We start from the raw sequence: 15,074 nt of genomic DNA, 5'->3' as shown, positions 1-15,074 counted from the left end.
ATCCAAATTTAATTAGTTATTTATGTTATGACATCGGTTGGAAGCTGCATACCAAATCTCGTTGCGCTTATGTGCAATGACAATAACATATATTATTATTATTATTATGAGGATAAATGTGAAGTTATCCACTTTGGTGGCAAGAACAGGAAGGCAGATTATTATCTGAATGGTGTCAGATTAGGAAAAGGGGTGGTGCAACGAGACCTGGGTGTGCTCGTCACTGAAAGTAAGCACTGAAAGGTGCAGCAGGCAGTGAAGAAAACTAATGGCACTCAATGTAAGAGGATTTAAGTTCAAGAGCAAGGAGGTCCTACTTCAGTTGTACAGGGCCCTGGTGAGACTGCACCTTGGTCTCCTAATTTGAGGAAGGACATTCTTGCTATTGAGTACATTGTATGTTCACCAGGTTAATTCCTGGGATGGTGGGACTGACATGGATCGGCTGGGCTTGTATTCACTGGAGTTTAGAAGAATGAGAGAGGATCTTATAGAAACTTATAACATTGTTAAGGGATTGGACAGGCTTGTTGCAGGAAAAATGTTCCCCATGTTTGGAGAGTCCAGAACCAGGAGTCATAATTTAAACATAAGGGGTAGGCCATTTAGGACCAAGATGAAGAAAAACCTTTTCACCCGGAGAGTTGTGAATCTGCGGAATTCTCTGCCACAGAAGGCAGTGGAGGCCAATTCACTGGACATTTTCAGGGGAGTTAGATTTAGTACTTAGGGCTAACTAAATCAAGGGATATGGGGAAAAGCAGGAACAAAGTACTGATTTTGGATGATCAGCCATGATCATATTGAATGGCTCCAAGGGCTGAACAGTCTACTCCTGCAGGTACACAAAAATGCTGAAGAAACTCAGCGGGTGCAGCAGCATCTATGGAGCGAAGGAAATAGGTGACGTTTCGGGCCGAAACCCTTCTTCAGACTGATACCTGCACCTATTTTCTATGTTTCTATGATAGGCACTTATATTTTAAGAAGGCAAGATCTTTGAAAACGCAGGATCAAACAAGAACCCGTTTATAAGATTTTAATACAGTGGCTAACATAATATGTAAGCCACAGTAAACAATTAGTCACTTTGATGTCCGCCAGCCTACTGGCAACTTTCCAGATGTAAAATTTTACTGTATACCTTTCAAAACCACAACACTCTTGTCAACATGCAATACCATGCAATAAACCCATTGGCAAAGATAAGGTTTACAAGTGGCACTTCACAGCAAGTTGGTTTTGTGCCAGTAGTTATTTCTGCAACCACAAAAGGTGTTTTCCAATTAATTTGGTCACTCAAATTCTTCACATACAGAGTGATTCATAACAAGTTGAATATATCCACAATTCTTAATAACATGTTCTGCATTGTGTCCTATACCATTTTAATGACCTACATTATCCAAATGTACATTAATCATGATGCCATGCACATTAAACAATATATTTTCAAGACAAAATGCCTCCACACATTCAAAATGTACCCAGCCCATTACTCCGTATCCTAAAGTTCTGATCCCGACATCCAGCATAGTATGCCCTTCACATCAGCAGGTTGATCGTTACACTTGAATTCACTCCATAATCTGAAGCAGCTAGTTTTGCCAATTTTGGGCCCACCTCAAATATAATTGGCAAAGCTAGCGGTATAAAAAGATAACCAAGACATTCTACCCTCATCAAATTGCTGAAAACGTACTTTTCTTTTGTATAGCTCAGCAATACTGAAGACAACTGTGGTACCTTAAAAGAAATTTAAGGAATTGAAACATGAAGTGAGATTACAACTGCATTTATAAGTAAATAAGCCCATCGCACGAAATAGTCAAATACAACCATTTACAGAAAATCCATTTCTCCTTTTCCCACCTAGGATGCCTACAGTCATACCCCAAGCATAGAATTCAAAGCAAGGCATGCAAGGTCACATCCCCAGGAACACAAGGTCACACGTGACAAAAAAAAAGCATCATGCATTAATAACAAGCCGTAGAATGCATTAACATCAGCTGCTATTTTAATTGTTACTTATGCACTATTCATATAATTGCAGATGTAGAAAACAAGATGGGTTATATTCAACTCATTCTAAATACCTCTGTGCTTCATGTTAGTGACTATTACCAACAATGCTAGGAATTATTATTATATCAAAATAAACAACACCACGAAATAGAAGCAATGACAAAGAAAAATTATCTTTAAAGCTTCATTGTGAAAAATTACAACTTGTTTAAGGATTAAAAGGATAAAACAAACACCATGTTTCAGATGATAGATTGAGGGACCGGAATAGAAACTGTTCCCTTACTCGCCTTAAATAAATGATTGTGGTAGCAGCACATTAACAATAATTGGGTATCAACTTCTTCAATAAAGTATAGATCAATTCATTTTCCTAATGCAATTAATTTACTACACTTATGTAGCCCGTTATTCAATAACAGTTCATAAACTGTATTAAATTGATAGTGAAGTGTTCAGACATCAAACCAGCATAGCCCTTACTTAAAATCTCCATCAATCCAGCATTTCAATTAATGTCTTCTAACACAATGATATAGCCAACTATCCTAGCAAACAACAATTATATTGGAAGACAAGTAATTGCAGATAAATTTTCACTTTAGGAATGAACATGTTATACTGTTGATTCTCAAAGGCCGATTCCAATATAAACACAAATTTACTCCCGGCAAGTCAAATTAATTTTATTTGGGCTAGTTGCACTGAAAAAAGTTTATCCCAGCAGTCCAAATTCCAAACTAGATCTAAAATGCAAAGCATTAACGAAACATTAACCACTCATTATTTTGAATGGCCAATACAAAAACAATTATTTCTGCAAAATTAAGATTTACAAAATTAAAGAGTAAATTTGCAGTTAGATCCATCTTCAATTTACACAGAACAAACCAGCTAAATTAGCAACAGTCTCCAGAATGAATTAAAGACCATAATTAACCTTCTGAAGAAAACGGTGACGTTTCGGGTCGAGACCCTTCAGATTCTGATGAAGGGTCTCGACCCGAAACATCACCCATTCCTTCTCTCCAGAGATGCTGCCTGTCCTGCTGAGTTACTCCAGCATTTTGTGTCTACCTTCAATTTAAACCAGCATCTGCAGTTCTTTCTTACATAATAAACCTTCTTGCAGCTAGTTAACTACCGGTGAATTATATATATTTTTTAATGATTTGTGAATTTTGAGATGAAGTTTGCACTCCGAGTGATGATTGATCACACACAAGGACAAGAATCTTCCCATTTTAGCCACTTATTGTCAACATCATTTACATCATGGTTGAAAAAATAAAAATAGTTTTTGCTCGTCTTACAAATATTCAACACAACCAGTCCCAACTTCAGTGTAGAATAAACAAATTTGTCAAATTAACTTTTTTAATAAAAAACTCTCCTGCCCATTGTTCATGGGATCCCAGCTCAAAGTTGAACCAGATTAACCAGGCAGATCCTTAGGATCGAGATAGCTGGTTTCAGTCCAGTAACCATGGATCCTTTATTCTCTACCACATGCGCAACAAGAGATGTTTGACAGGCAGGCAGATGGCCAGCCCAATTCTTCCATTAGAATTCCATGTGTTCCTAATAAAATGGATTCAAGTCTCAGTTCAATCCCAAATGCTCATTCTATACGTAATTATGGGACAAGGATTCCCTTGTGTGAAGGGCAGATGTTGCACTTCTTCCCAAGGAGGATTTCAGAATTTCTTTCAACCTTTTCAGCCCATCTGGTCATTTGTAGCCATGACAAGGGTCAGAATAATGTGCGCTTCTGAAGTGCGGTGTCATTTGCTATTCCTGCTAATGGATTTGGAGATTTTGTACTGGCAGTGCTCATGGTATCTCTCCAGTACTTCAAGGTCCCCACTACAGATATCCCATCTCAGAAATTACAGGAGCCCCCACTACACCACAAACTACTGTACTCTAACTAAACTAGATGCAAGTCATTCAATATCTTTGGAGCAAGATAAAGCTTTAGGGTGACTTACAAGATCTTGCCATTAACCAATAATAAATTGCCATGGGGTACATGATCAGAAAGATAAAAGGCAACCAGTGGGAAGTATTGAGCATATAATGGGGTTTAATCTTATGTTTAAGAAAGAACTGCAGATGCTGGAAAAAGGTACGACAAAAATGCTGGAGAAACTCAGCGGGTGAGGCAGCATCTATGGAGCGAAAGAATAAGTGATATTTCAGGTTGAGACCCTTCTTCAGACTGATGTGGGGTGGGAAGAAGAAAGGAAGAGGCAGAGACAGTAGGCTGTGGTAGAGCTGGGAAGGGGTGGGGAAGGAGGGAGAAAGCAAGGACTACCTGAAATTGGAGGTCAATGTTCATACCGCTGGGGTGTAAACTACCCAAGCGGAATATAAGGTGCTGCTCCACCAATTTGCAATGGGACTCACTCTGGCCATGGAGTCCCAGGGCACAAAAGGTCGGATTCAGAATGGGAGTCGGGAGTTGAAATGCCGAGCCACCTGGAGATCAGGTTGGTTAATGCGAACTGTGCGGAGGTGTTGGGCGAAGCGGTCGCCAAGTCTGCGCTTGGTATGTAGAGCAGTTGACACCTGGAGCAGCAGATGCAATAGATGAGGTTGAAGGAGGTGCAGGATGGAGTCGAGGGGGGAGGTAAAGCGACAAGTGTACCATTTCCTGCAGTTGCAATGGGAAAGTACCAGGGGAGGGGGTGTTTTGGGTGGGAAGGGACGAATTGACCAAGGAGTCCAGAGGGAGCGGTCTCTGTGGGTGGAAAGTCGAAAGGGGAGGAGATGGGAAGAAGTGGCCAGTGGTGGGATCCCATTGGAGGCGGCAATTTTTTAATTTAATTATCAATTTTATTTTATTAAAAGCAATTGTAGAGATAAAACATTTGGCATCTAAAATTATACAATTATTGTACAGCTTCATTTTTAACCTTATAACCTAAATCATGAAATTGAAAAAAGAGAAGACAAGAAAGAAAAGGAGTAGAAAGTGAAGCGATAGATTGAAGAACAAAAAAGAACCCCTTAAACTACCAAAGCAGTGACATGGAAAGGTAAAGGAATATTTAAAAAAGAAGAAAAAAAAGTGGAGATACCTTGCCCCTCGTCCCCCCCGCCTGCCTCGCCCAACCCAACATCGGATTTAAATTTGTGTTGCACCATACTATTGTTGTAAGAATTCGGTAAAGGGTGTCCATGTCTTAAGAAATTGATCTGGTTTTTCTGCCAAGACAAGGCTAATGTTTTCCAAATGTAGTGTCTGACATATCTGTGATCCACATCTTCACTGCAGGGACTGTTGTCTGTTTCCAAAACATGAGTATTAATTTTTTCGCCATTATTAGGCTATAGTTAAGGAAACGTCTTTGAAATATTGTTAGCTTAGAACAGGCCTCTGACATACCCAGTGTGATCAGTTTTAAATCGGGATCCAATTTAGTTTAAGTATTTTAGAAAATATATCAAAAATCCCCCTCCAGAAGTTTTGTAATTTTGTGCAGGAAACAAAAGAATGGGTTACAGTCGCTTCTTGGAGGAGACAGTTATCGCAGATAGGGGACATTTGGGAAGATCTTGTCCAATTTAAGGTTTGAATAATAGTCTATGCAGTATTTTAAATTGTATTAGGGAGCGCCTAACATTAAGAGAACAGTAATGCATATATAAAAGAGTTTCCTCCCAACTATCCTTTGAAATTGTTAAACCCAATTCGTCCCATGCTCGCCTAATTATTTCCGACGATGGGATATGTACATTTAAAAGGGTATTGTAGAAATAGGATATTAACTTATTTGTATCCGCCTTTCTGTTCATGCATTTGTCGAATATATCTGGGCCCATGGAGTGACAATCTTGCGTGTGTATTTTCACATTGTCTTGTATTTGAAGATATCTAAAGAAATGACTACCGTTCAAATGATATTTTAAGAAGTAGCAAAAATGTCGGAGGATTATCTTTTGGGCAAAAATGTTGGAGGATTAATCTTATGATTGAAATGAGGACTGTCATGCTAATCTGGCAACTTGATGCGAATGTATGGCATGCTGTCCATTTAAATTTATTAAATATACAAAAACTATACAGAAATACCCCATGACCCACCCTGCCATTACAGTTAGGACTTAGGACATGGCGATGAATATAATATAGAAAGACTAAAAATGCTTATCTGAGCACAAAGCTCAAGACAAGGTCAACACAAATGAAGTGTAATTGACGCAAACATCAACCCTTTTCCACTCCATAGATGCTGCCTGGCCAAGTAGTTATTGTATTTTCTGTTCACTTTCCCCAATCACTTTCATCAATAATTAGAAAGGAGAGAAATAGTGGCTGGTAGAAAGGCTGCTACCAGAACAAGTTTGATAAGAACAAGATAATTGACTCAACTATTCTAAAAGTTTCTACATGGAGATAAGGAAAATTTGTAGCTAGCTACAAAATGCCACAACAGATATACCTCACCAGTTGCACGTGTTGACATTTATCACCCAATACCTCATTATAGTTAAGTATCTACAAGTTCTTTCCTCCACAAAAATAAGGACATCAAATCAGCCAGGTACTGTCCAAACACATACAACCCTAAATCAGGATTCAAGAAAGATGATTAAAAAACAGCTGATCTTTAATTGTATCACCATTTCCACATATTATTTGCTGATGACAGGGCATTAGCATGAATGGTTAGCTCTTGCTCCTGACCTGCTAAATGTTTCTAGCATATGTTTGCTAGAAACATGGAATTTAACTACACAAACTAAATTTCTTCTTACGTGCAGACCAGTATGAAAATGCATGTTAGAATTATTTTTATTGGTTAACTCACTAGACATGAGGCTGACAAAGGGTAGAGGTGTTGTTGCGAATGTGTTGATTGTGGAATTCCTGTTATTTATTTGGATTTCTAACTCAGGAGATGGCTGCATTCAGCCTTTCCAAACAACAAAATTTACCCACAACCCCCCCAGTAACTTTATATTAACGATTTAGACGAGGGAATTAAATGTGACATCGTCAGAAAGGTTTGCGCACTATAATGAGGATAAATGTCAGGTTATCCATTTTGTGGCAAGAACAAGGCAAAGTATTATCTGAATAGTGTCAGATTAGGAAAAGGGGAGGTGCAACAAGACCTGGGTGTGCTTGCACATCAGTCACTGAAAGTAAGCATGCAGGTACAGCAGGCAGTGAAGAAAGCTAATGGCATGTTGGCCTTCATTGCGAGAGGATTTAAGTTTAGAAGCAAGGAGGTCCTACTGCAGTTGTACAGGGCCTTGGTGAGACCGCACCAGGAGTATTGTGTCCAATTTTGGTCTTCTAATTTGAGGAAGGACATTATTGCTATTGAGGGAATGCAGCAGGTTAATTCCCAGGATGGTAGACAAAAGTGCTGGAGAAACTCAGCGGGTGCAGCAGCATCTATGGAGCGAAGGATATAGGCAACATTTTGTTGCCTATATCCTTCGCTCCATAGATGCTGCTGCACCCGCTGAGTTTCTCCAGCACTTTTATCCACCTTCGATTTTCCAGTATCTGCAGTTCCCTCTTAAACACTTTGTCTAATTCCCAGGATGGCAGGACTGCCACATGATGAAAGAATAGGTCGACTGGGCTTGCATTCACAGGAATTTAGAAGGATGAGTGAGGAACTTATAGAAACATAAAACTCACAAAGGATTGGGCAAGCTAGACGCAGGAAAAAAAATTCCTGATATTGAGGGAGTCCAGAACCAGGAGGTCACAGGTTAAGAAGAAGGGGTAGGCCATTCAGGACGGAGATGCGGAAAAAAACTTCTCCACGCAGATTTGTGAATCTGGGGAATTCTGTCAGAAGGCAGGGGAGGCCAATTCAAAGGTGTTAGATTTAGCTCTTAGGACTAAAGGAATCATGGGATATGGGAGAAAAAAAAAAAAACAGGAACAGGAACTGATTTTAGATGATCAGCCATGCACGTATTTTTTTAATGTTTCTATCTGGAGAGTTCCACAACCTTAAACCACAAATCAAGGAAATATAATGGCAAACAGACATGTCACATGTCTCCCTTTCTGTCATAGATGGGCCCCTCACAGTCCTGTAGTACTGCTCTCATTTCCTCTTACCACCCACCACCCCCGGTGCAACAAGGACAGTTCCCCTGGTCCTTGCCTTTCACCTCACCAACCTCCACATCCAATACATCATTCTCCAATATTTTCATCACCTCCAACGCGATCCCACTAATTACATCCTCCCATCTCTACTTCTTACCTTCTTCCACAGAGACTACTCCCTCTGCAACTCCTCAGTTCACTCATCTCTGCCCACCCAAGTCAGCCACTCCCCAGGTACTTTCCCCTGCAGAAGATGCAACAACTGTCGTTATACGTCCTCCATCTAGGGACCCCGACAGTCCTTCCAGTTGTAACAGGGATTCTTCCCATGCACCGTCTCTAACCTCGTCTACTACATGCAGTGTTCCTCATATACATCTATATACATATACAGTGGACTCCTATACATCAGCAAGACCAAGCATAGCCTAGGCGATCGTTTTACTGAACACTTGATCTCAGTCTGCCAGGGCTGATTATATCTCCCAGTTGCTAACAATTTTAACTCCCCTTTCCATACTGACCTTTCTATACTGAGCCTCCCCCATTGTCCAAGCGAGGCCACACACAAATTGGGAGGAACAGCACCTCAATTTGCTTAGGTAGCTTATAACCAACCCAGTGATGTGAACATTGAGTAGCAATTTTAAGTAACTTCTACGTGCACTCTACCCCCACCCCCCTCCACTAAAAGTTGGTCAATCGGTTCCACGGTTCACAATGATGTATCCCACTTGGAACCACACCGTCCTTCACCAACAATTGGCCATCCCGCCAAAGATCATCTGTTGCCGGCCCGGACTGGTGGTCTTTTCTTGCTTGCAGTTCCTCACCCCCCGCCCCCGCATCATCAGTCTGTGGAAGGATCTAAAGGTCAGAACTGTCACCTATCCATTTTCTCCACAGTTACACCCGACCCATTGAGCTACTCCAGTATTTTTTGTCCATCTTTGATATAACGCAGCACACGCAGTTCCTTTTTATTAATCACGTCGGGGTATGTGTCACATGAATAACTACGTTTCACAAGTAAAGAAAGTGCCCTATCTCAAAAGTCCAACAGAATTTATCTTACGAAACCTTTAAATGTCAAATGCAGAATACAACTTCTTACTCTATAATCCTATCTCACTATTTTCATTTATCCGTTGAGAAACATCTTTAAGAAATAGCTTGATCGAACACGCCACTGCGTTACAATGATAATTGAAACTGGGCAGCAGGGGTGGGGGAAAAAAATTGGATTCAAAATAATTTCATTCCATGCCCCACGAATGAGTAGTTCTTGCCTTTGAACAACTTACTGCAACTACCAAGATGCTTGACAATTAAGTTATTTCAAATTATTACCAGTTAGCAAGATGCCTTCCACACATGGAAAGCAGCTGAGAAGAAATGCAGTAGGCCCAACTGTTATGCTGTTTATCATTAAAGTGTCTCCTTGTTACCCCCAGAAAAATTATGAAACAGAAGACAGCCTCTGATTCAAAGGAGTAAACCTATATATAGATTTCAAGACAATGCCCCCAGTACTACATTAAAGTTAGTTCACCACCATGGGGTCCCCGATCTGCACAATCAATAAAGCTACACAGCTGTGCAACATTTTGTGGAAAAGGGTCACATTTGGGCAGATGCAGCTAGGAAGTAGTTTTTTTTTAGTTTTTTTAAATACTTAAAAACCAAAATTAGCACCATACAGTTATATTTATGAAGTCACTCAAAAATTAATAGGAAGCTTTTATCGACTTCCAATTATGTAGCTGAGTACTTCATTCAAAGGGAACAGAGCTGAGCCAGTCTTGAGCAATGGGTAGAACAAGGAAACACAACCAGGAGATAAACGCCACTTATTTCCACCCCATTGTCAAATAATGAAACATCCCATAAATCTATACCAATCTTTGTAGGGTATGTCTTTTTTTTAAATTTCCATTTAACTTATTTGCCTATCACCCGTTTCAAAATGTAACTTTTATCAATGTATACGATCTGCTAATTGATGCCACAGTATTTTCTTCATGTAACTACTTTTATTTGTATCTAAATGCATACATGCAGAGCTTTTGGCAAGCTCAGAAATGTCCATAGCTAATAATCTGTAAAACTTTCTAATGTCCTACTTTAGTACTCAAGCCTCTCACAAAATTGAGAATATGTCAAATTCACATCAGGGTTGTTCTGCTCATTGAACTTCAAATTAATCAACTTGATTTTGATGAGATTTTTAAAAAACATTCGGAAATAAACCATCAGTCTGAAGAATCCCAACCTGAAACATTGTCTCTCCATTTCCTCCAGATATTGCCTGACCCACCGATTTCCTTCAGCAATTTGTGTTTACCTCAAGATTCCAATGCCAGAGGCACAGCAGATTCGATCCTAACCTTCAGTGCTGTCTATGTGGGGTTAGCAAATTCTCCCTGCGACCGCATGGGTTTCGGCTGGGTGCCCAGTTTTCCTCCCACATTCCAAAGATGTGTGGTCCTGTAGGTTTAGCCATCAAAAGTTGCCTCTCGTGTATAGAGTGGACCAGAAAGTGGAAGAACATCTAATGTGCGAAGTGTTCGTTGGGTTGAAGGCCCCGTTTCCATGTTGCATCACTAAACCGAACCTGCGTCTCTATCTATAACTAACTCTAATGGCAAAAATAATCACCCAGAAAAATATTCATCATGGTTTCTTTGCACAATTCTGATCAGATAAAAATTCGACAGGAATCAAAAGGCTCTCTGCACCAAAATCTCAGATTTTTTTCCCCAAACTCAATTACCCTCATTAGCAACTTTGTGCTGAACTAGCTTATCAAAATCATTATATGCAGTACAACACCGTACCAACATAATGCAACCTTGCTTCCGCCAATGACCACAGGGTTGAGATGCTGGCTACCCCACTACACAACTTTCAGTTGTCCTGATTTTCCATGAAGGAGGCCTGCTGAGAGAAATGGTGGAATGAGGCACCATAGAAAGGCTGACTAAATCCTTTGAAAACAAATTTGAAGGCCGAGTCAATTGCCTTCTGTCTTCCAACCCCATTCTGCACTGGATTCTCAAACCAGTGCCAACTTATGCTACTTTTAATTTTGGATCATCGTGAATATCAAACTAGAATAAAGCTTTGGTGTTGTGAAAGTCAAAATGTTGCCACTTAAAACAGAACAAAACTGCTTTCCACACCGATATGGCTGAACCTCCATTAATGCAACAGTCCCCAAGAGAAACACAGATGCCAGAGAGTGGCTTCTTTGTGTTGAAAAATCTGTCATGTGAGCACTAGCTACTAATCTAGGAGTATAGCCACTGAAGAGCTACCCAAATGTGAAGAGAATTTAAGTTATAAAATGATATTTACAATTGTAGAAAGCAAATGAATAGTTTTAAGTTTGCCACAAAAGAAAAGTACAACTGGTTAGCTTATTCAAAAACAATGCAATAACTTGATGGGAGAAATGACACTGAGCAAAATCCATATTTGAATGCAAGTGCCATCTACAACATTCATCTAGCCTAGAAGACTCATTTTAATTCCATGGACTTCAAATTAAAACACCCAAATAATAACTATTAGTCTAATAATGATTAGTAATAAATGAATGCAATGAATTGTGTAACATTTTGTGCAATAACTAATTTCCCAATGGAACCAATGTCAGAAATTAATTGGAAATTGGAGAAAACTTGGGTAACAAGAAATCTTGTTGCTTCTCACTAATCTATGCAACATTGTAAACTTCCCTTTCAATTTGATACCATCTCTAGTTACCCATGTGGAGAGCAACTCCCACCCCCAAAGTTTAACAAATCCCACAAACATCTGCAAAAATCACTGAAGGACTTGCCAATAGCTGTTAATCAATTATGCTTCAGGTTTAACCGAATCCAATATCAACACCAGCCAGGACTACACTCTTGTCAGCACTGCTATAAAATCTCACCACGAGGAAAGATTGTTACACTCTCCCAAAAAATGTAGTAATATTAGAGATAAGATCCAGAAAAACAAAATTGTTCCAACAATGAAATAGCCCACGGTTCTGTTTCCCCCATACGTATTTGGCCCAGATTCTATTAGAAAAAATATAGGCACATAAAATGTATGTATTGGTCCAATCCATTGACATACAAACATGCAGTCAGAATTGTAAAGTAATGTTTAAAATATTCACGCATTTTAAAAAAACAGTTCATGATAATTTATCTGAAAACCACCCAGAGGCTGCAGATTTCTATAGATTTTTGATTCTTAATAGTAATAACCCTATGCTTGGACTCCATGGACTTGCGTAAAAAAACACCCTCAAAGTGCGTTTTTTTCTTCATTTAACTACCACAGAATCGATTACTATTCTTAACCACCTCTAATCAACATTTTCACTTCCTTAACAGAAAAATTCAAACCCCTTTCGGATAGCTTGTTCTACAGAGTTGCCGAATTCATTATTTTTCTCCATTTTGGATGGAAAAGATCCATTTGTAAACAACTCGATATTAACGTAGTGACATAACGCTCTCCTTTAACGAGGGTTACTAGTGAACGGTATTGCCTTCACGCTGTTACGAGAGTGATCAGCGTAGGGGGACAAAGACCTTTCGCTTGCAGCATGCGAAACATGAATGGACCTAATCGCTTTAGAGTAAATCGCACGCTCTGACTCAGCCCGCCCAACAGTAGGCACCATTTTCTTCACGAAAAAAAAGGCTGAGCAACCCTGGATTGGAAAGGAAGGAGGGCACGTGTGCGCGTACACACGCCAAATCTACAAAAAAAAGACATTTAAAATTCATCAGGGTACTGAATTAAATTTCTGCCTACTCAATATGCCAAGATTAATCGATGTGTTATTGATATGTTGTGCCATCCATACTACCAAGGACATGAATGAAGACGGTACATCACTAATGAGTGATCAGAAACACGGCCTGTTACATTACACAACTTGTGTTGCTCCGATACCACGTTTTCCAGAACATTCTTTCAAGGTGGCAACCCGTGACTCGTGACCAAGACTCATTTACCGAATTCACACCATCGAAAGATGCTTGACGTCTTTAATCCTTGTAAGGGGCAGAAACTCACCAAATAAAATTAGAAAAGGCAAATTCAATATATCAATCAAAGCTATAAATTCGAAGGTTAAAGCCTTAAAAAGTGGTCTCCTTTTACGATATTAGCAAACCAACCAATACGTGTATATCCTGCAACTTCAATTTATATTAATTATCAAAGGATAGGTGATACTAGTTTTATACGAAAAATAAAATATTCGAATTCTACCAAACTCCAGCGTAGAAACTGATTGGGCAATGTCGAAATTTATAATCGAATTTATAAACGTCGTTAAAACAAATAATCAGACAATATTATTGTAGTTATCGATGCACCAAAAGGGCGACTACAAATACCGTCAAAATGTATTGCATTGCCGTACGAGACCGAAGTAATTAAAATCTAAACTAGATGGATACGAATGTAAAACGGGCGACATCGCAACTTCTTTTTACGAAAAAGGTGAACGAATGGATGTTCAAAAACTATAAACATCGTACATGGAATGGTCTAAATACATTGAAGCAAAACGCTTTTGATACACGCGTCAAATTCTTACTGCAATTATTTTTTGGATCTTTTAGAAATAGATAATTATCCTAAACGATACCAAAATCATGAAGTATCATGATTACTAGTATCACAGTTAGCAACATCTATCGTCATTGATGAAACGAGATACAAATACGCATACAATTTACAGTGACGGGAAATCGATGTTCGATCGGAACGAAATGGCTAAACCTTCGGGAGTGTTAAAAATCTCCAGGACTTGAACCATGTAAAATTAAATACAGATTTTTAAAAAAACAATTCGACTTTTAAATTGTGCTTCTCTCCCTCCCTCCGCTTATGCCCTCCCAAAGGCAGTGTTTGCATGACTATACAATCTCGCCCGCTGTTTGCCCCCGACCTACTTCGTTGTCGTGCTGCTGGCAGTAGCTGACCCGTTCATGTGCGAGCGGCAGGCTGGTGAAGGGCTGCTGGTTGTAGTGTTGCTGCTGCTGCTGCCTGAAGCGGTGGATAACGTGCTCCTTGGTTAGGCGGACCCGCTGGTGTGCCCGCACGCAGTGGTCGCACAGATATTCGGCACAGTCCATGCAGCGGGAGGTCACCGGCGCCCCCTCATCGCAGGAGCTGCAGCCCGACGGCGAGCCCTTGGTGCGGCCCCGCCGCTGCCCACCGCCACCATCCAGCTCGTCCTCGGCCGCCGAAACCACGTCCAGCAAGTTGTTGAGCAGCAATAGGTCGGCGGGCAGCCCGTCGTTGTCGGCGGGCGGCATGCGGTGCTCGCAGATGGGGCAGGCCAGCTCGGCGGCGCCGCAGGAGTTGGCCGAGGAGGAAGAGGTAGAGGCGGCGGCGGGAGGCGAGTGGCTGAGCGGCCCGTTGCCCCCTCGCCGCCTCCTGCCGCCGTGAGCCTCCAGGCACGCCTGGCATAGGGAGTGACGGCAGGGCAGCAGCCGCAGCTCGTCGGCCTGCGGCAGCAAGGCGGCCGGGCTGGAGCGGGAGCGGGAGTGCCCGGGGCCCCGCGAGCAGCACAGGCCGCACTGCTGGGGCTGCGGCGGCTGCTCCTGCTGGCGCGCCGCGTCTGGCCGGCCCGGGCTCTGCTGCTCCTGCTGGCGCGTAGGAGGCGGCTGCTGCTGCTGCTGCTGCTGCTGCTGCTCCGGGCCGCAGAACGGCGCGGCCATGGCGGCCTCGGAGCGCTGGAAGCAGCGCGGGTAGAAGCGGCCCTGGGCCAGCTCGGCCGGCCTGGAGGGCAGCCGCTCGGCTTCCTCAGCAAGAACCGCCCCCCTGTGAAGCGACCGAGAAATCCACATTGGCGGGCCGGCGGGGGCTCATATTCCCCCGGGGAGGCGCCGTGTGTGGGGTCGCTCAGTGTGGGTGGGTAGGTAGGTGGGTGCGGAGGGCG

General features: G+C 41.5%; 1 protein-coding gene across 1 annotated transcript in view; it reads right to left on the bottom strand.

Moving 5' to 3' along the window:
• Positions 1-15,074, bottom strand: part of trim71 (tripartite motif containing 71, E3 ubiquitin protein ligase) — a 49,214-nt gene extending 34,140 nt beyond the window's left edge. Inside the window, exon 1 of the mRNA XM_055648687.1 lies at positions 14,083-15,074. Coding sequence (XP_055504662.1) covers positions 14,083-14,982 — 900 coding nt within the window. The 5' untranslated portion in view covers positions 14,983-15,074. The remainder of the gene's footprint in view (positions 1-14,082) is intronic.

The sequence above is a fragment of the Leucoraja erinacea genome, chromosome 17, assembly GCF_028641065.1.
Source record: "Leucoraja erinacea ecotype New England chromosome 17, Leri_hhj_1, whole genome shotgun sequence".
NCBI classification, from domain to species: domain Eukaryota; kingdom Metazoa; phylum Chordata; class Chondrichthyes; order Rajiformes; family Rajidae; genus Leucoraja; species Leucoraja erinaceus.
The sequence above is the reverse complement of the archived record's forward strand: the minus strand, read 5'-3'. Positions and strand labels throughout refer to the sequence as shown.